The 21,087-nt window shown below is 40.5% G+C and overlaps 1 protein-coding gene across 1 annotated transcript in view; it reads left to right on the forward strand.

The window, feature by feature from the left end:
- Positions 1-21,087, forward strand: part of LOC126161686 (presenilins-associated rhomboid-like protein, mitochondrial) — a 93,305-nt gene that overhangs the window by 6,930 nt on the left and 65,288 nt on the right. The window contains exons 2-3 of the mRNA XM_049917699.1: positions 8,559-8,760; positions 14,521-14,646. Of these exons, the coding sequence (XP_049773656.1) occupies positions 8,559-8,760; positions 14,521-14,646 (328 nt within the window). The remainder of the gene's footprint in view (positions 1-8,558; positions 8,761-14,520; positions 14,647-21,087) is intronic.

Consider the following 21,087-nt stretch of genomic DNA (forward strand, 5'->3'; position numbering starts at 1 on the left):
TACATTTATGTTCCCACTGTTTTTCATGCCTACACTTTTCCTCTTGGTTTCTTATATCAGTTTCTTGTACGATCTCTTGTTGTCCTTACGGGCACCACAGTTTACTTGTATTTGATATATCTGAGATTGTTCATACATAGTTTTTTGCTCTTCCTTTTTACATCTGTTGTGATCCAACTTTTATTGCACTTAACATGTGTGCAAGATCTATGTAATAGGATAATGTTTTGAAGAATGATTCCCATCCCTTATTTACATTTGCTGTTTGGTATATATCACTCCAGTCTTTAGATTGCTTAATCATTGTAGCTGCCTTAGGTTTGCTTGCTTTGTTTGTTGCAACTATTTAAAGATATTTTCTGACTTTGTTATCTCATCTGATACTCTTATTAATACCCCATGGCGGTCAGTAATGGCTGTATATGTGACCTGTAATTTTACTATGTAGTGTGTGATATTGGTAATTACATGACCTAATATTATCTGTGTGTCTTTACTGTGCCTTGTGGGACTATTTACTTTTAGATTTAGGTCATAAGTATTGATTAGACCACTGCAACTCTTTGTATAACATCTTTCTTTCATTGTTTGACATTTAGATCACCTGCGGCTATTGGGTTTGTAAACTGGCCAGTAGCCATAACTAACAGAACTTCTATCTCTTTTAGAAAACTATTTACGTAACTGTTTGGTAATCTGTAGATCCCTAATATCAAACACTTTGCCCCTCTGAATATCATCTGCATTGCTACTGATTCAAATAGCATTTCTATACAGTTGTCGACTGTCCATGGTATGCAATCCTTCATTTCATTTTGTGTATGTACACAACTCCTCCACCTTTATGTTGATGTCTGCAGAAATAAGCCACTTTTTCATAGCCCCGTATGTTGTAAACACTACTGCAGCTGCTGCTGCTGCTGCTGCTGCTCTTACTACTACTACTACTACTACTACTACTACTACTACTACTTCTGTCTCATCTAATTTACTTGATACTTACTGCATATTGTGGTGTAAAATTCTTATAGTAGAAACATTTATATTCATTTCACATTCATAATCTCTTTGGTATTTGTACCTTTTATTTTCCATTTGTACCTTTGTTTTGTCACCTCCATTGTAAGGACTAGGTTTGGGGGTACTGACTGTCTGTGAATGCCTTTTGAGACCTTCAGCATTCTGAGCAAGGGAGTTCTCACTACTTCAGATATATTGTCCACAGGTGGGTAGGCCGCGTGGGAGGGATTTTTTGGTGTAGAAGGCATGGCAACTGCCAAAACACAGGGACTAGTAGTGGTTTGTTGGTTTAATTTGGACAGAGGTGTGGATGGAGCCATCAGAGAGCTGGAAGTTAACGTCCAGGAAGGCAACGCATTTGGCAGAGGACAACATGACACTGCACAGTAACTGTGTAAGCCACTAAGTCTAAATAGTGATTTGTTCATTACTCCAGTGTGCACATTCTGCCCCTCATCCTGATAAGCAGTCGTGAAGTTCTAACTGAAATCAAATTGTAGAACACAAATCTGTCTTTTGAGCTGTTATCATTTTATTGAAAGAACTTTGCTTATTTTTCATAAAATAATGGATAAGAGACTTTGACAATGCGTTCATCATCATTTTGAAACCAAAACCAGAGATGCTTTGATAAATATGACCAACACATTCAATATGACCCCCACAATACACTGCCCAACAAGATTAACAGAATGCACAAATTCCATTATTGACCAAATATTCATCTCAGAAACAAATTACAGGATCACAAGCAGATTACTGAGCATGGGTTATAGTGAACAAGAGGCACAGCTGCTGTGTATAGAAATGCCAACAAGTAGTAGCAGTTCTGAAAAAGTAGTTGAAAAAAGAACCTTTTCTGAAGATAACGTTAGAATTTTTAATCTCTTACTGGTGAAGGAAAACTGGGAAAGCATCGCCACTCAGAACAATGTTGATAGCGTATACATGAGTTTTCAGAGCATCTTTCTTCACTCTTTTAATGTAGTATTTCCAAAAGTAGTAAAAACAGTAAAACGTAACAATAGTGGGCAATGGGTTACTAAAGGCTTAAAAAATTTCCAGTGAGAGAAACAGGTTTCTGTAGTACTGTATTAAGAAATATAGAATAACCCAAGAATTCGCAGATTATTCAAGAATCTATGGTAGAGTAGTCAAAGAGGCAAAAATTATATGGAATGACAATTTGATAAGAAACTCATCTAACAAAATGATATCCACGTGGAGAGTTATAAAGAAAGAAACTTGTAATTCAGCGCCAAAGAAAAAGAATGTATCATTAACACTAGAAGGCTCAAAAGTCACAGACCCAAATTCAGTTGTGGATAAATTCAATGAATACTTCACCAGCTGAAGCCCTCATTCAATTACACTGTCAAGAACCAGTCCCAAGTTTCTCCAGCAAGTCAGTGATCTTGACTGCTTCTATGTATGTTTATGAAACAAACCCCCAATGAAATTATAAGTAAAATTAGATTATTAAGCAATAAAATGTCAAGTGGTCTTGATGAAGTACTCGATTTCATATTAAAAGCATGTGCTCACCACATAGCAAACCCCTTTGCAAGAATTTTCAACCTCTCTTTAAAATACTGGTGTATTTCCAAATATTTTGAAAATAGCAAAAGTTTCAACACTGCTTAAAAAAAGGTTCTTCTGAAAAAATATCAAACTACTGACCCATCTAATAGTTAAGTTCCTTCTCAAAAATTCTAAAAAAGCTCTTCTATGACAGGCTTTTAAGTACCATAAATAAATATGCACCTCTTACAGTACAACAACATGGTTTTAGAAAGTCTAAATCTACACAGACAGCAATTTTCGAATTCTTAGACTGCATTTTAAAATGCCTTCATTAACATAAATGAGCTGCAGGCATTTTTCTCGATCTATCAAAAGCCTTTGACGTCCTGGACCATAACATTCTGCACGAAAAATTAGAAAGACGAGGAGTAAGAGGTGTGACACATAGCTGGTTGTGTTCATACCTAAAAAACCGCAGGCAGAAAGTATCACTTCAGTATGAATTCAACAAAATGAATAAAACAAGAAACAATTCCTTTCTTTCTAGTGAATTACCAATAAAATATGGTGTACCACAGGGCTCAATCTTAGGTCCACCACTCTTCTTGATTTATGTGGACGGCTTAGTTGAATATATGAGTCCCACAAAAACTATCCTGTTTGCCGATGACACCAGCATATTGCTCACTGGATCCAGTCCAGAAAATTTGCAGTCCACAGGAGAAAGTTCTATGAAAAGACTTTCTGAGTGGTTCACAAAAAAACAAACTCATTATAAATACTGGAAAGACTGTGTGTGTGTCGATTTTCATTTAATTTCTCCAACTAATCAAATGCCTATTCAAGCACAATTAAAAAATTATCCCCTAGAAAATACAAGTGTCACACAATTTTTGGGGCTATGGGTTCAGCAAGACTTAAAGTAGGACACACGTATAAATAACTTGTCTAGAAAACTATCATCTGTGTGCTATGGCCTAAGAATTTTAAAGGCTTCAACAAGCAAAACAACAATACTGCAGGCATACTATGCACAGTTCCACTCACTATTCCGATATGGGATCGTTTTCTGGGAATACTCAACTCAGTGTAAAGGTTTTTAGAATGCAAAAAAGAGCTCTAAGAATAATTTGTGGCCTTAAAATGATGGAGTCCTGTAAATCCCATTTTACTGAGCTTAGTGTTCCAAGTTTATTCATTTATGAAACTATCTTGTTCACTAGGGACTACCACCTGAAAACAGGCAAACTGCTACAGAACAAAAATGTACACGTCTATAGTACCAGAGAGAAATCAAGTATACATCAAAAATATCACAGAACAACCACCTATCAGAGGAGCAGCATAATTAACATTGGTGTAATACTACACAATATGATACCAGAGGAAATAAAAAATGCTACTCATCCAATATTTAAAGCTAAACTAAAGGCATTTCTAATAAAGCACTGTTTCTATTCTGTCAGGTCAGAGAATTTCTGAATAATTGACAAAATTAATTGTAATATGTACCTATTTTTAATTTGCCTACTATTTTACTAGTACTGTGTATTATTGTAACTTATCTTTGACCTATCCAGTATCAATTGTACAGTTTGTGCTGTATGATAAAACTGGACCAATAAAAAATCAAATCAAGTCTTACCATCGCAACTGCAGGAAACAGAGCTGGCAACAACACGGTGTGCTTTTGCTATGTTGCTGTTGGACTATTTTCCCACACTCCCATGGTGGTGTCACCAGCAGCCAGAGAGGGGGCAGCCTGTAGTACACACATGTGTTGCTTGGAGGTCAATCCAGGCAGATACAAAACAGTACCAAAATGCAAGTCCTTCATGCATCCCTTTAACTGTGCTTCCTATCTTGTCATTATTCAGTTGATACCAGCTGATTAGTTCATCTGAGCAATGTATCAGTGATTGAGTAATTATTCATAGTTTCTTTAAGATTCCATATTCAGTGGCATGTGCGAAATATACAACTTTCTTTTTTTTAACTTATTTTTTAATGTGTCATATATGATTAACTTTAAAAGCTGTCTGCCTCTCCTTGGAAAACTGGTGATACTCTTGACTATCTGGAACATTAGAAGACTGACATTACCATAATAAGTGCAGATGAAAACATTTTCCAGGATGTTGGCAGAAAGAAGTACATGTTGTGGTCTAAGAGCTGCAAAGGAAGAGAAACCAATTTTCACTTCAAGATGTTCCATTTTAAATTATTCATATACTTCAGAAATTATCATTTGTCATTTCTCCTTACAGAAAGCTGTTTTAGTAATAGTACTATTTTTTATTCTTGGGATGTGATGTTATGTATCATCACATTCATACAAAATTATTGTTGTATTGTTTGTGATTTCACACAGTGCATTGCCAAGATTATTGTCAACTGCTTTTTTTTTAATCATCTCAGACTTTAGAGAAAAAGCAATTGTTATGTCTCTTGACAGCTATTAGGCAACTGCGATATGTTTGAAAATACTGTTTCACTGTTTTTTATCTGCCTGGATTGACCTCCAAGCAACACATGTGTGTACTACAGGCTGCCCCCTCTCTGGCTGCTGGTGACACCACCATGGGAGGTGTGGGAAAATAGTCCAACAGCAACATAGCAAAAGCACACCGTGTTGTTGCCAGCTCTGTCTCCTGCAGTTGCGATGGTAAGACATGGTGCCAGCTTCTCCCTTGGCGGCATGAGAGTCGCTGCATTGGCATTGTTATTGCAAGCACCTTCATAGGTCACATGTCCTCTGATCGTCACGGCAGTGTTTTCCCACCATGTTTTTTATAAAGGATGCTGCCTGGTTGACCCTAGCCAGTTCACAGCCATAATCACTCCAGGGCTAGTGCTGACCATGTTCTGCCAGTCCCTCGGTTGGAGCTCCCTTCATCTCAGAACTGCCATACACTCTGAACCTCATCCAAATTCACCACATTGGGCCTGACATTGGCTGCACCCACAGCCCTTCACTGCACAATTCACCATCGATCTGGGAGTACACTGGCCCTTCCTATGGCCCCTCTGACAGAGGTTATCTCTCTGCATCATCCACGGCAGCCATGCTACCTCCGACCAGTTATGAATTTCCACCTCACCAGTACCACTCCCCTGGGGCATCCTTGGGCTCTGCTACTTCCCACCGATATAGCCACAATGATGTTGTCTTTGTAGAACTCTCATTGCAGTAGCAGTGACTTTGTTTATTGGAACTGGGTAATGAGGATTCACATCAGCTAACTGTATTGTTATAGTCAGTATATGAGTGTAAATAAAGTTCATTTATTCTAACTGCCAGGGGTACTTTAATTGGCATGGCTCTCTGAACCATGACACAAAACTTGGTAACAAGGAGCAAGTTTCTTCCCACTAGTGACTGTTAGGGGTTATTCATATTTCTCATGCTCATCCAGAGTAGGCACTCATCCGTGTGCAGTGCTTAGGAAGAGTGCTGATTTTTTTCTCTTGCTGCATATGTGTGTCTCATTTCGGTATGGCTTCACCCCCTTTGGCCTTATCCGTGCATTTACTGTTGCTAAGGCATGTGCAACAGAACAGTGAACTTCAACAGAAAGTAACCAGCTTGCTGATCACCACCATGAGCAACGCCATCCCCATTGCCCCCAGCCAACCCCTTTAGCAGCCTGCTGACATCTCACCGATTTCCTGCCTGTCACTGCCAACTCCTTTGCAGCTAGCGCAGACAGTGCACTGTTGCCAGGTCAGGTGCCTGTGGAGATGCCTTTTTCCCCTACCACCCCTGACACCGCTTGTGGTTTTCACCAGGTCTCTGGTCGCCATCACATTCCCTGCAACAGCCTCTTCTGTTTCTGGCATGGCGATCTCTTCCAATGGCATAGCCTTCTCTTTTGCCTCTGGCACTGCCGCCTCCTCTTCCAGTGGCACTACCTGCTCTTTTTTCACTGGCACAGTCCTCCTCCTCCAGCACTGCCTCCTCTTTTGCCACTGGCACAGCCACTTCTTCCACCGACACTGCCTCCTCTTTTACTGCTGGCACGGTTGCCTCCTTCCTCCAGCACTGCCTCCTCTGTTGCCACTGGTATGGCCTCTTCTTTTGCTGTCAGTGTAGCCTCCTCTTACACTTCAGGAGCAGCTTCCTCTTTCAACTCCAGCACAGCTTCCTCTGCCTCCAGCATGGCTTCCTCCACCACTCCCACAGCACCCTGTGCCACCAGCCCTCTCGATGCCACTGTTGTGTCCTCCACTTCTGTGATTTTGTTTTCTCCACCAGTTCCTCCTTCAATGCCTGCTTTTTTGCTTCCTGGCCCTTTGTTGAGCCATTGTTCCCTTTTCCAGTTTGTTCCACTGTTCTTTTCACAGGGTGTATGGTGGGGCATTCTTGGAAGTTCCAAAACTGAACCCTGGGACATCTCTGGCCCTGTCACCATAGCTGCCACCCAGTGGTCGGCTTGTCTTTGTCATCTACAACCCTGTCCATTTGTTGTTTTCCAGGTCCCTGATTGTGGTAGCCCTTTCTATCAGTTTCATCAGTGCCGTATCACCGCCTTGCAAGCCCATCGGCATCATCGCATCTCGAGTGGCTACTGTTGGTTGAGTGTGACCTCCCAATGACCCTTGAAACTACTGCTGGGTCATGGTCTTAGGGTGCCTTCTCCTGGTGCAGCCACATCGTTTTTGAGATTGCTTTGCCATCTCTTCTTAAGGGGGGAGGTATGTTGTATCTGCCTGGGATCCACTTCCAGGTAACACAGGCATGTATTGTGGGCTGCCACCTTTCCAGCTTCTGGCAACACTATAGTGGAAGATGCGGGAAAACAGTCTGATGACACCATAAGCACACTGTATTGCTGTCATCCGCATCTCCTGCAACCGCCACAGTAACACATGTCACCAGCTTTGCACCTGGCAGTGCAAGAGTCACCGCAGTTATTGCTGCCAGGTCGGGTACTGATTCTCTCTCTCTGCAGATCACATTCTCATTGATTGTTATGTCAGAATTCCTCAGCTGGGCAGCTATAAAGGGTGCTGCCCAGTCAGTCAGAGGCAATTCACATTGTTGTTGCGTGCCAAGGGCCGACCACTGATCCTTCAATTGTAGTTCCCTTCAATGCAGTGCCACTGTACACTCTGAAGCCTCATCAGAGTGTTCACACTTGAGTTTCTTCTTAGTCCACCAAGCTGGGCCCTGCATTGGCTGCACCCGTGGCCCATCATTGTCACTCCTGGGTTACACTGGCTGCAACTGTTGCCCATCTGACAGAAGTCATCTCTCTGCATCATCTGCTGCAGGATGCTACCTCCTACTGGCCTCAAGTGCTGCCACTCTCCACCAATACGTCATGGTGATATTGCCCTTGTAGAACTCTCCCTGTGCAATGTCTGTGACTGTCGGTGGAATGGAACGAAATAGTGTGGATTCGTGTCCATATGACTGTGTTGTTGTATTCAGTTTCTGAGTATAAATAAAATACATGTGTTCTTGCTACTGAAGCACATTGAAGACACCGCTCTCTCAGCCATGACACAAAACATTGGAATTTTATCTGTCTTTGTTAGTTAAAAAAGCATAACAACTTTTGTTTGTGTAAATATAAAATTATGGATATGGAGCATATGTTTACACTTTATTTGCTATGTATGTTACAGCTAAAAAGTTCTCTGAACCGTTTTATTTTTTTGTTTCTAAAACGTAAAAAGTGTTTCCAATATTATTTGAAATTGCTTCCTGGTGTCTGTATGATTTATTGAGAACAATGAAATAACTAAGTAATACATTTTGTATCAAAATGTAAATGAAGATTAGTACTTGTTCAGTAAAAATATGATCTACATATCGTTATGGTTTGATATATTGTATAATTCCAGAAATTATACATTCTTGTTTTCGATTTGATGTTCAGAAGGACAAAATCTGTTGAATTATAAAATTTTGCCTTTTGGTTTAATTTTTTATGGAGTTAACCATTTGTGTACAAAAAATATTATTTAATTGTCATGGTATAAATTTAACCTCAAACCTTTTGTTGCAGTACAAGCCGAAGTACAACACAGAAATTTTCAGTTAGAGCTTTCCGAACCTCTACAAACAAGCAATCGAGATGGCCATCAAGAAATGGAAGAAAAATTCACCAAACAGAAGGTCCTGGGAATGCTTCTTTTGAAGGACTGAAGATAGACAGTGGACCTATACCTTTGTCACGTTTGTGGAAACCATTGGGATTTACTATAGCTGTGAGTAAAACTTTAATGCATGTATTGTTCACCATCAAAATTAGCCACTTGACATCCATTTCTGTGTGTAGGATTTGGCGTGTGATACACATCTGTGCTGCTCCTTAAACATATCCATTCACCTTCAGTTAGGCCCTTGCCTCAGTCTTTTCTTATCTCTTGAAAACCAGAAATTCTTGGCTCATCTACCATCCACTTTCTGGGCTGTATGCCCTGCCGACTCACATTTAATTTTCATTGCTTCATTTGACTGCTGAAATGAGATCTTGAATGTGGTTAGATAGAGTTTAACATCCAACTACTGCCGATTAGATTTGGAAAAAGAGAGTTGCACATATGCTAAGGAATGTTAAAAAGCAAACAATACTCTTTAAATTTTGCAGTATTGAATCTTCTGCTTGTGGAAATTCATAGAAAGTTGATTGAACTAGTCACAATAAGCAGGGCTCTGTCGGGTTATTTTGTGTTATTCATTAAACAACTTTGTGCATTATTAAAATACTTAATTTCTTTACAGATTAATTTAGTACTGACTGGAGATTTTAATTGAAATTTTCACTGTATGCAACTTCTAGAGCTATATTACAGTCCTTTATCATTTCAAATAACATGATATAAGTAACAGAGTTCTGGGGAGCACCACCACTACTATTGATAATATTTTGTAGACATATTATGATTGCAGATGCATTGTGTGAATTACACAATTAATCCTCAACTCCTGACGTGTGCTTCACGATGCGTAATGTAAATAATATGTGGAAACTTTGAAGGGTAATAAAAAAAGCTCTGTGTCAGGCACATATGGAGCTTCATCGATTGCTTCATTTGGTTTCTGTTGATACTGTTGGCAGATGTGATTTCATAAGTAATGCCCAATTATTTATTACAACTCTAACACAATTGCAAACCGCTTAGCAGAGCATTTTGCTTAGAGTTCCGCTTCTGCGAATTACCCACTGGCCTTCCACTCCCTGAAAGAGCGGTTGGAAAGTCGGAGCCTTTCATTTCACACCTGCCACCCTGAATCATACAATGTTCCGTTCGGTGAGTGGGAATTGCATAGTGCCCTAGCTGCTTGCCCTTATACAGCTACTGGGCCCAATCGCATTTACTGTCAGATGCTAAAACACCTCTCCGTGGACTGCCAGCGACACCTCCTAGACCTTTACAACTGTATCTGGGTTGAGGGTGAGTTCCCGTCACAATGGCAGGAAAGCATCATAATCCCCATTTTGAAATGTGGGAAGAACCCTTCGGAGGTGGACAGCTACTGCCCCATTAGCCTCACCAATGTTCTCTGCAAACTACTTGAACAAATGGTGAGCCGGAGGTTGTGTTGGTTCCTGGAGTCTCGGGGCCTTCTGGCTCCATCTCAGGGTGCTTTCCGCCGAGGCCGCTCAACAACAGATAATTTGTTGTGCCTTGAGTCTGCCATCTAAACGGCATTTTCCAGGCACCAACATCTGGTCGCCGTCCTTTTTTGATTTACGGAAGACCTACGACACGACCTGGCGCCACTACATCCTTGCCACGCTGCATGAGTGGGGCCTCCGTGGCTCGCTCCTGATTTTTATACAGAACTCTCCCTACGTACCATCCGTGTTCAAGTAGGTGGCTCCTTTAGCTCCTGCCATATCCAAGAGAATGGGGTCCTGCAGGGCTCTGTATTGAACGTTCCACTATTTTTGGTCGCTATAAATAAGGACTCTGTTCCTCCTAAGGCACTCTGCAGTCACTTCCTCTCGATCCTTGACGAATCCCAGGGTTCTGAAGTCATCTATACTGACGGCTCGCTGGTTGATGGTCGTGCAGGCTTTGCCTATGCTCACTCAGCCCATATCGAACAACGCTCCTTGCCGGATGGCTGCAGTGTCTTCACTGCCGAGTTGGTGGCCATCTCTCGTGCCCTTGAGCATATTCGTTCCTGCCCCAGTGTGTCCTACATACTATGAAGTGATTCACTGAGTGGCTTACAGGCCCTTGATCAGTGCTACCCACACCATCCTCTGGTAGCTTTTATCCAGGAGTCAGTTTATGCCCTCGGACGATCTGGTCACTCAGTAGTCTTTGTATGGACCTCGGGACATGTCGGAATCCCGGGAAACGAGCTCGTTGACAGACTGACCAAACAAGCCACTCGTAACCCACTTCTTGAGATTGGAATACCCGAACCTGATCTCCGATCGATTTTACGCCACAAAATTCTTCAGATTTGGGATGCTGAATGGTGCGGCTTGGTTATGCCCAATAAACTCTGCGCCATCAGGGAGAGCACAAATGAGTGGAAGTCTTCTCTGCGGGCTTCTCGCAGGGACTCTGTGGTCCTCTGCTGCCTTCGCATGGGCCACACTTGCCAGACACATGGCTATCTTCTCCAGCGTGAGGCCCCACCATGTTGTCACTGTGGTTCACGTTGAACAGTGAACTGTCCACATCTAGCCACTCTGAGAGTGAATTTTAATCTCCTTGACTCCCTTCCTTCAATTTTAGGAGACGATGCCTCCATGGCTAACTTGGTCTTAAATTTTCTGCGTGACACGGTTTTTATTCTTCAATTTAAGTTTTAGTTCCTGTCCTTTGTTTCCCTGTACTTTCTACCCTAGTACTTTCAGGGTAGGGATTTTAATGTGTTGCAAAGTGGCTGGCTCATCCTTTTTTATCACCATGATCAGCCAGCCCAGGACATCTGCTCTACTTTTAAGCTCTTCTGCCTGTTTCTTGTATGTCTGTGCTTTTCTTGTCGTCTGTTGTCTGTAGTGTGTTCAGCCCCCCCCCCCCCCCCCACCACCACCACCACCACCACTCCTCATCTCAAACTCATGTGGTGTATCCTGTATGTTTTCCATTTTTATCCCATGGACTTAGTTTGATGGAACAAGGGGCCAATGACCATGTAGTTCGGTCCCTTTAAACATCAAACCAACCAACCTACTACTATCCCTGAAAAGAAATACATCCACTTTTAATTTTTACTAGTTTTTATAAACAAGTGAAAATATTGCAGTATATTAAAACAGTTTCTGTTACAGTATTCTACAAATTGATCTTGTGAAATTGTAATCTATTTTTATTTAACATAGTATTTTAATTTTGCAGATTCCAAAATAAATACATTCCAGACAATAGTATTTTTATGAAGTTTGCTTAAAATTGAAATTAGGAATTCAGTGAACTAAATTTGTAATTTTTGAAATTGCTTCTCTTGGATAACAGAGGCTTTTTTAAAAGAATGTAAATGGTCTTAACTGCAAAATTTTTTTTATCCTTTCCTTAACTTCAAGTTTCTTGTGGTTGAGACTGTTTATGTTCATTTTAAACTAAATGTGTACTCAATTGAGTAGTATCCATTTTTGGTGTTGATGATGCCTTCCTGCAGAATCATTTGGATGTGAACACTGGCACTAGTGTTGCTCTCTTGCAGTTGAAAAACTACTGTATTTCCAGTAACTAGCCCATGTGGTAGCATGAAGTACAAGCCAGTTGTATTTAACTCACATTTCTTAAAAAAAAAAATCCATGACTTCTGTAATCTTTCGGGCACGGTAACACACAGGCACAAACATCCCTCTTTGTGGGTCATGAATCTAAATATTCTTGTGCTGTTTCTGAGGTCCTTGTTGGACAAATCAATTTTTTTTCTTGCTCCTTAAAGTCATGCAACACAAGTTCTCTCATTAGTGTTAGTCAAGACGTGGCTTCTGAATTCCACTCAGAGAGATATTCTGCTGGAGCCATTCTTCTGTTTCCTGCTGGCAGAATTCTTCAGCTTTGTCTTTGGGTAACAGGCTGATGGCTGTTAATGTCTGCGACTTCATCACCCTTGTAAAATCCTCGACATTGTGGATTACACTTGTTGTTTGGCAGGAAAGATTATCTTTTTTAGCATAGTGCTTTAGTAGCAGGCCTCCTGGTGCTTTAGCGGGCCTCCTATTCCTTTGCAAGGCCTCTTCTTGTGACCAGTAGTACTGTACGCCCACTCCATTGGTACAAGCAGCTTTGTAAATTCAAACAGTGGGTAACAGTTATTAAGTAACTAGGAGCACCGTCGACATGATATGAGCTTTTCTGTTTATGGAAGCAGCTGTTAAAAAAAATGCATTGCCAACAATGCATCTGTGGAGTTACGTCCTCTGTCATCAATCGTGATGGCAGCACTTGTGTTTCCTTTCAAAAATGTGTCACTCCGGTAAAAATTTCTCCAGTGATACCCTGAAACTTAATGTTGCAGAATCACAGACTGATTCTTAGCAAAATCACAGCGAAGCATTTAACACAGTTAGTCGGCTTCTAGATGTTGTCCACTTCTGCAATATGTTGTTGAAATTTCTCCAGATTTTAATATGTTGCTGCTTCCACTGCCTATTTTCTAAGTTCGTCAATGAAGGTATCAGTGGCAACATTTTTCTTATGTTATGGCTTCATGTAGGTTCCTCAAAGCTAACATGCAAAGTTCAAAATTTGTGCAATACACACATCTCTAGATGAGTGTGAAACTACCCACTTGGGACATAGTGCATAAATTTTTGTTAATCCAATATGGAATGTAACAATATTATAAAAAGGACAGCTGCTACTCATCATACAGTGGAGATGTTGAGTCGCATCTCTTCTATAAGGTGAATAGCAATTATCCTTTTCTACATCTACGTGAATACTCTGCTATTCACAATAATGTGCCTGGCAGAGGGTTCAGTGAAGCACCTCCAAGCTGTCTCTCTACCATTCCAGACTCTAATTGTGCGCAGGAAAAATGAGCATTTACATTTTTCTCTGCAAGCCCTGATTTCTCTTATTTTATCGTGATGATCATTTCTCGCTGTGCAGGTGGGTGCCAACAGAATGTTTTCACAATCGGAGGAGAAAACTGATGATTGAAATTTCATAAGATCCCATCGCAACGAAAATTGTCTTTGTTTAATGAGTGCCACCCCAATTCACGTATCATGTCTGTGGCACTATCTCCCCTATTTTGCAATAGTACAAAACGAGTCGCCCTTCTTTGAACTTTTTCAGTGTCATCCGTCAGTCCCACCTGATGCAGATCCCACACCGCACAGCAGTACTCCAGAATAGGGCAGACAAGCGTGGTGTAAGCACTCCCTTCAGTAGACTTGTTGCACCTTCTAAGTGTTCTGCCAATGACTTACTGTCTTTGGTTTGCTCTACCCACAACATTATCTATGTGATCATTCCAGTTTAGGTTATTTGTAATTGTAATCCCTAAACATTTAGTTGAATTTACAGCCTTAAGATTTGTGTGCCTTATAAAGTTCATTACTTTTTCGAATATTTTGGGGAAAAATGTCAGTAGAAAATTGGGTGATAATTGTGTCTTTCTTGACACTTTTCTTATGTGGAGCTTGGTATGTCTTTATCCTGCAATTGCTGCAGATACTATATAAATGGCATTTGAACTGTAAGTATAAGTAGATGTAGAATGACAGCAATCCAATAGAATGGTCATTTGATCTTATAGCGTATGAATATCTGTGCGACTCCCTCCATCTGAGTTAAAAAAAAATTATGTTAAAGGGCAATAGTAGGACATCACACTTCACTTCGTGTAATTTGCCACATTAATCTTTTTTTGGCAACTTCTCCAGTTTCTTCTCTCCAATAACCATACACACATAGCGTGTATCTCATTTTGACTTGCTGTGTTTGCTTATTGACTCTTTTGTCTGTTATTTATTGATTGATTGATTTATTTATTTATTAAAAAAGAAATGCTCATTTTAGTCCCTGTTTGTGATCCAGTTTAGTTCTGCAAGTTTTGCTGGTGCAGCAATCTGGCAATATGAAAACATGCGTGCGCATGCTGCAGAAATGTTGAAACATCCTTTTGGATGGGTTCAAGAAAGAGTGTTTGAAAGCAGAAAAAAGGTAAGTTTAAGTACTATGTGAAGTTTTAATGGCTATGTCTGTTATGATCTGAAATTAATTTTGTCTTATTCAGTTTAACTGATTTGAATATGGTTCTCCCTTTCTCATTTAAATGCTGAAGCACCAAGTAACCTACAGGATAAGTCACACTTTTAAATCTGCAGACAACATTAAGTATCAAATATAACTGTTGAAAAGAAATGCAACCAATATGTTATTTCATGGTGTTGTTCCTTAATCACTCCTGCGTGAATTGTTTTTGAATTTGAAATACTGGCAGTAATTTGTGTCAGACTTTTATCAGATTTTTGGCTATTATACATGTACATTTGGACAGTAATTTTCATTTGTGCTTCTTGTCAACTCTGTTAAGAATTGTGTCATCCCTCTGCCCATTGAGGTAATCTATGCCTGTAACAGAAGAAATAGTATATTTCTTTCATCTTCTTACTCATAATTAGTATGTTAATGTTTGTGAAATTGCTGTGCCATGAAGAAATGTTAGAAATCAATTAAATTTAGTTTGCATATCACCTGAAGTTTTACATATAAATATGTAAATAAACAGAACAGTTAAACAATAGTTCATTCACAAAATCAGTGTTTTGTGTACACAACAGAGTAGTAAACCAATAGCTTATAGCCAAAGTGAGCAATAATGTAGGTGTAGTTGGAGAACACTTCTACATGTGATGCAACAGCAGAAGAGCACTTGTTTATGTTGTGCAAGGCAGTGAAACCAAAAAGTTTCAGGCATACGAATCAAAAAATAAGTTGCAAGTTTTGCATTTATTGCATGAATTATAAATAATTCAGGAGAAAAGGAGACCACTCACCGACACACACACACACACACACACACACACACACACACACACCTGTGCACCTGCATTGTGCCAGGTGGATAGATAGTAATGTGATTAAAGTTTAACAGGTGGACTGGGTTGGGCGTTGTGTCAGGTATAGTGGGTAGAGGGAGAAAGAGGTAGGAAGCAGGAGAAGGTGTTGGAGAGCCAGCATGTGTGAAAGGCTAGGAATGTTGGAGGGACGGATGGTAGTTACATTGGAAAAGCTTGTGGTCCATGGGCGCTGGAGCCAGTTAGCTGTGGTACGCAGAGATGATGACATGGCTCTGTGGATTGGGAGGATGGCAGGGATACAGGGAACCTATTGGGCAGAATATGTTTGGACAATAGGCTAGCAGAGATTGAGGGTGGGAGGATTGCAGGAGTGAAGAATGCATTGCAATATGTAGTTCAGAAAAGCTGTTGTTGGAAGGAAGGATCCAAATGGCATAGGTTGTGAAGCAGCCATTGAACTTGAGCACGCTGTGCTCAGCAGCGTGTCATGTTGGTCATGTGGTTAACTTTGTTCTTGGCCACAGTTTGGCAATGGCCATTTTGGTGAACAGCTGGTTGATGGTCTAGGCCATATAAAATGCTGTGTAGTAATTACAGTGTAGCCAGTATATGACATGGGTGCTTTCACAGATGGCCCTGCTTCTGATTAGGATAGCTCAAAGCATGTGACAGGACTGGAGTAGAATATGCTGTGTGCATGAGTCAGGTGGGTCTTGTATCTGGGTCTTCTGCAGGGGTATGGCCCTGTTGGCAAGGACTTGGAAGTGGGAACAGCATAATGATTAGGATGATGTTTAGGTTGGGTGGGCGACAGAATACTACTGTTGTAGGGGTAGGGAGGGTCTGTGGTAGGATGTCCCTCATTTTTGAGCATGATAGTAGATAAACAAAGCCTTGGTGAATGATATGGTTCAGTTGCTCCAGTCCAGGGTGTTACTGAATGACAAGTGGGGCCCTTCTTTGCAGCTGAATCTTGAGTGGTGGTGCTGGTGGAGGGATTATGGTTGTATGGCGATATGATGCGGAAATCTATTTGCCAACTAGGTTTGGAAGGGTAGTGCCCATCTGTGAAGGCCTTTGTGAGATGTTCAGCAGACTGGGCAGGGGAATTCCCAACTCTGCAGATATGATATCTACATGTGACCGGGCTGTATGGAAGTGTTTCTTTGGGTGGAAAGGGTGACAGCTGTCAAAATGTGTAAACTATCTTAGACTTAGACACTAGTAAACTTGCCTTCACATTCAGAAATTGTCATCAATAACTGAAGTCTGCATCACATTACTGTCATTTGTTAACCATGTTGGCTCAAGAGTTCAGATTTTTGGCAGTCGTGTGAGGATTCACCTAGAATTGTGCATGACTGAGTTTGTTTCACATTTTATATTTTGTTGTTTATGGCTGCTAGAACTAATAATGTTGCAAGGTGTATGAATATGTAACTTTAGTGTGTCTTTTTCATAGCAAGTTGAATTGTTGACTATTCACTCAGTTTCATCAGTGAGTTTTAGCCATTCAACATGGGCAGTAATAAACAAATAACTGAGTTAGTCATTTTCTGGCCTAAAGCTTCCCTTATAATCCAGCTGTTGTTTAATTGGTATTAATGCAACATGATGATTAAGTTGACTGCACTGCACCCAGAATAAATTATTCAATCTGCAATTACGTGTGGGGGCAGAAAAGATGTATTTATGATTATTTAGGATGTGAAAGCAGTAAGTTTGGTCTACTTTTTTCACCTGTAAGTCGTTCCCTTTGTCGGTTTAACGTGTCTAGATGCATAGCTGTGGGGAATCTTTATTCCTGTAGACTGATTTACACTTTGACAGCATTCTTAATTAAGAAGATTTCAAAGGAAAACAATTAAATTCACATTTGTGTCATTCATCCCAAAGTAAAATATACTATTGTGCTTTGGAACAACTTAGTATTGTATTTGGGAAAGACATTTTAAATGGATGTTTATGCACACAGTCCTTATAAAGTAGATTTAGTTCTGATACATAATAAAACCATCTTTCAGAAATTTCTTTCGGATGGCTAGTGCTTTCCAAAGTGTTTCCCACAGGTATGTCAGGATGTCTTCCATTTCTGGCCACATCCACGATTTCTTCGATTTTTTTTTTTTTTTTTTTTTTTTTTTTGTGACTCCACGGTCAACAAAATTTATAATTTATTCAGGGGAAACTTCTCTGTCATATGAGAATGCGACATATGCTTCTATTCTATGTTTAACTTTCCCTAAAGAAGGAACTTCTTTCAAAGTCCTTGTGCCTTAAGCTAAAGTGACAAATCTTTCTTTAAAAGTTTTCTTTGCTACTTCAACAAGAAGAATCAATGTCATTATCCTCATCTAAGAATCACTACAAAGATTCACTTAATGTCTTCTTCACTGTTCACAATAATTTTCCCTGACACAGCTTTTTCGGTGGTTCATGGTGTGGGTTCCTGTTGTCATGTCCTAGTTTATGAACCATGGGCAACGTATGAGTGGCCAAGTAAATGGTCCTGACAGTCGGGATACCAGTTACTTTGGAATAAGGCTGGGCATCTTGGACATATTCTGAATCGTGGTCACCTTTGTGCTCAGACGGCAAAGACTACCAAATCCACCGGTTAGTCCCTCAACCGTTAGGGGTAAAACTCAATGGGACCCGGGGCAAGTAAGGCTATCAACCTGCTTCCCTGGTACTTTAAATATGATGCTGGCAACAATCAGAGCAAAATGTCTCAGACCTTTGGAGGTGACGGAGTCCCACCTCTAACTGACAAACCAGGGACTCCTAAGATACGACTTGGCAAACAAATGGTAGTGAGATGGGGAGCTATTAATATCAATGGGGGCTACTCTGGGAAGAAGGTAGAGCTGGCAGAGGCTGCAAGTACGATTTGGTTGGACGTTTTAGCTGTTAGTGACTTTCGGGTAAGGGATGAGAAAGAAGAGGAAGTGGGAGAATACAAGGTCTGCCTGTCAGGAGTCAAAGCAGGAATAGCACAATGGGGTGTAGGGCTTTACATCAGCAAAGAAATGGAACCCAGCGTAGTTCCAATAAGGTATGTAAACGAACGACTGATGTGGATAGATTTGACAGTGTCTAGCAAGAAAATTAGGATTGTGTCAGCATATTCACATTGTGAAGGGACAGATCAAGATAAGATGGATAGTTTTTATGACACACTCAGTGATTTAGTTGTTAGAGTTAAGGACAAAGACAGTGTTCTGCTCATGGGTGATTTTAATGCCAAGATTGGAAATCGAACAGAAGGGTATGAAAATGTTATGGGTAAATTTGGAGTGGATATGGAGGCCAACAGGAATGGGAAACAAATCTTGGATGTCTGTGCCAGTATGGGTTTAGTAATCACAAACTCCTTATTTAAACATAAGAACATTCACTGGTATCCTTGGGAAGGCAGGGGAACCAGATCTGTCATTGACTATATAATAACAGATCAGGAATTCAGGAAGGCTGTGAGGGACACATGTGTATTCAGGGGATTCTTTGATGACACTGATCACTATTTAATCTGTAGTGAAATTGGTATTGTGAAGCCGAAAGTGCAGGAGGTCAGGTCCATTTGTAGGAGGATAAGAGTGGAGAAACTTCAGGATAAGGAGATCAGGCACAAGTACATAACAGTGATCTCAGAAAGGTACCAGTTAGTTGAATGTAGTCAATTACAGTCATTGGAAAAGGAATGGACAAGGTATAGGGACACAGTACTAGAAGTGGCTAAAGAATGTCTTGTAACAGTAGTGTGCAAGGTAGGATGAAGCAAACAACTTGGTGGAATGACACAGTCAAGGCAGCCTGTAAAAGGAAAAAGAAGGCGTATCAAAAATGGCTACATACTAGAACTCAGGTAGACAGAGAAAGTTATGTTGAAGAAAGAAACAAAGCCAAACAGATAATTTTAGCATCCAAGAATAAATCTTGGGAAGACTTTGGAAACAGGGTGGAGACTTTGGGTCAAGTTGCTGGAAAACCAGTCTGGAGTGTAATTAGCAGTCTTTGAAAGGGAGGTAAGAAGGAAATGACAAGTATCTTGGACAGGTCAGGAAAACTACTGGTGAATCCTGTTGATGCCTTGGGCAGATGGAGATAATATTTTGAAGAGTTGCTCAATGTAGGTGAAAATATGATCGGTAATGTTTCAGATTTCAATGTACAATGGGATAGGAATGATGATGGAAATAGGATCACATTTGAGGAAGTGGAGAAAATGGTCAATAGATTGCAGTGCAATAAAGCGGCTGGGGTGGATGAAATTAAGTCGGAACTCATCAAATACAGTGGAATGTCAGGTCTTAAATGGCTACACAGGATAATTGAAATGGCGTGGGAGTCAGGACAGGTTCCATCAGACTGGACGAAAGCAGTAATCACACCAATCTTTAAACATGGAAACAGAAAAGATTGTAACAACTACAGAGGTATCTCTTTAATCAGCATTGTGGGTAAAATTTTCTCAGGTATTGTTGAAAGGAAAGTGCGAGTATTAGTTGAGGACAAACTGGATGAAAATCAGTGTGGGTTTAGGCCTCTTGGAGGTTGTCAGGACCAGATCTTTAGCTTACGGCAAATAATGGAGAAGTGTTGTGAGTGGAACAGGGAATTGTATCTATGCTTTATAGATCTAGAAAAAGCATGTGACTGGGTTCCTAGGAGGAAGTTATTGTCTGTTCTACGAGATTATGGAATAGGTGGCAAACTTTTGCAAGCAATTAAAGGTCTTTACATAGATAGGCAGGCAGCAGTTAGAGTTGACGGTAAATTGAGTTCATGGTTCAGAGTAGTTTCAGGGGTAAGACAAGGCTGCAACCAGTCTCCACTGTTGTTCATATTATTTATGGATAATATGTTGAAAACAATAGACTGGCTGGGTGAGATTAAGATATGTGAACACAAAATAAGCAGTCTCGCATATGCGGATGACTTAGTTTTGATGGCAGATTCGATTGAAAGTTTGCAAAGTACTGTTACGGAGCTATGGTATGAAGATTAGCATCTCCAAAACAAAAGTAATGTCAGTGGGAAAGAGATATAAATGAACTGAGTGCCAGATAGGAGGAACAAAGTTAGAACAGGTGGATGGTTTCAAGTACTTAGGATGCATATTCTCACAGGATGGCAACATAGTGAAAGAACTGGAAGCGAGGTTTAGCAAAGCTAATGCAGTGAGCACTCAGCTACGATCTACTCTCTTCTGCAAGAAGGACGTCAGTACCAAGACTAAGTTATCTGTGCACCGTTCAATCTTTCGACCAACTTTGTTGTATGGGAGCAAAAGCTGGGTGGATTCAGGTTACCTTATCAATAAGGTTGAGGTTATGGATATCAAAGTAGCTAGGATAATTGCAGGTACTAGTAGATGGGAACAATGGCAGGAGGGTGTCCACTATAAGGAAATCAAAGAAAAACTGGGAATGAACTCAGTCAGGGCGAACAGGCTTAGATGGTGGGGTCATGTTACATGCACGGGAGAAGCAAGGTTACCCAAGAGACTCATGGGTTCAGCAGTAGAGGTAGGAGGAGTTGGGGTAGACCAAGGAGAAGGTACCTGGATTCGGTTAAGAAT

This window comes from Schistocerca cancellata, chromosome 2, assembly GCF_023864275.1.
Source record: "Schistocerca cancellata isolate TAMUIC-IGC-003103 chromosome 2, iqSchCanc2.1, whole genome shotgun sequence".
In the NCBI taxonomy this organism is placed as follows: Eukaryota; Metazoa; Arthropoda; class Insecta; order Orthoptera; family Acrididae; genus Schistocerca; species Schistocerca cancellata.